The following is a 714-nucleotide window of genomic DNA, read 5'->3' as shown; positions in this document are numbered from 1 at the left end:
GCGAAGCCGTTTTGTGCCTTTTAACGAACACCAGGGATGTCTCAGGCCCATCTACATCAGCTCCTGCTGTGTGGCCTCTCCTCCTCCTGTTGCCATTGATGCCAGAAGCCACAAACACTCGCGCCAGTAAAGCTCTGCCCTCCCTTTCAGTGCCAGCACGGGAAGGGGACTGGTTTGCCACGGACCAGCGGCCGTCCCTCCTCTCCTGGCGCTGGCACGGGCCCCCCCCCCCGGTGAGCGTGAGGGAATTACCCGTGAGGTCATGAAGAGCAGCTTAGTTTCCATGTCGGGAGTGAGGCGACATGCCAGGAATTTGCGAGAAGTCCTCGACTGGAGGAGCTGCAGGACACCTGGGGAGAGACAGGAGAGGTCAGGCTGCGCCGTGGGGACAGCACGGCGCGAACGGGATGGACCACCGAGCTGAGCTCAGAGCATCGAGCTCCGCTTCCCTGAGGGCAGGGAAAAGGGATCAAGATTTTGGCTGGAAAAGGTCTCCTAAAACATCCCCAGTCTGGAGCGAGCTTTAGGCGGAGATCGCTAATGAGGACGTCAGGAAGGAGCCTGGAGAAAGGGAGAGGCACAGCGGGGCAGGGACAAGACCTGGAGGAGAAATGAGAAAGTCCAGGGGCCAAGATTCAAGCTGTAACCGATGGGGTCTGTTCCCCACCTCGGCCTGGGCACCTGGTCTGGCAGAAGGCGTCCCTGCCCACGGCG

The 714-nt window shown here is 60.6% G+C and overlaps 1 protein-coding gene across 1 annotated transcript in view; it reads right to left on the bottom strand.

Annotated features, from left to right (window-relative positions):
- INTS3 (integrator complex subunit 3) overlaps positions 1-714 on the bottom strand; it is a gene marked incomplete at both ends in the record, with an annotated part of 12,304 nt that overhangs the window by 8,994 nt on the left and 2,596 nt on the right. The window contains one exon of the mRNA XM_009868452.1: positions 253-350. Coding sequence (XP_009866754.1) covers positions 253-350 — 98 coding nt within the window. The remainder of the gene's footprint in view (positions 1-252; positions 351-714) is intronic.

The sequence above is a fragment of the Apaloderma vittatum genome, unplaced genomic scaffold (assembly GCF_000703405.1).
Source record: "Apaloderma vittatum isolate BGI_N311 unplaced genomic scaffold, ASM70340v1 scaffold27254, whole genome shotgun sequence".
NCBI lineage: Eukaryota > Metazoa > Chordata > Aves > Trogoniformes > Trogonidae > Apaloderma > Apaloderma vittatum.
Note: the sequence above shows the minus strand (reverse complement) of the source record. Positions and strands in the feature narration are given on the sequence as shown.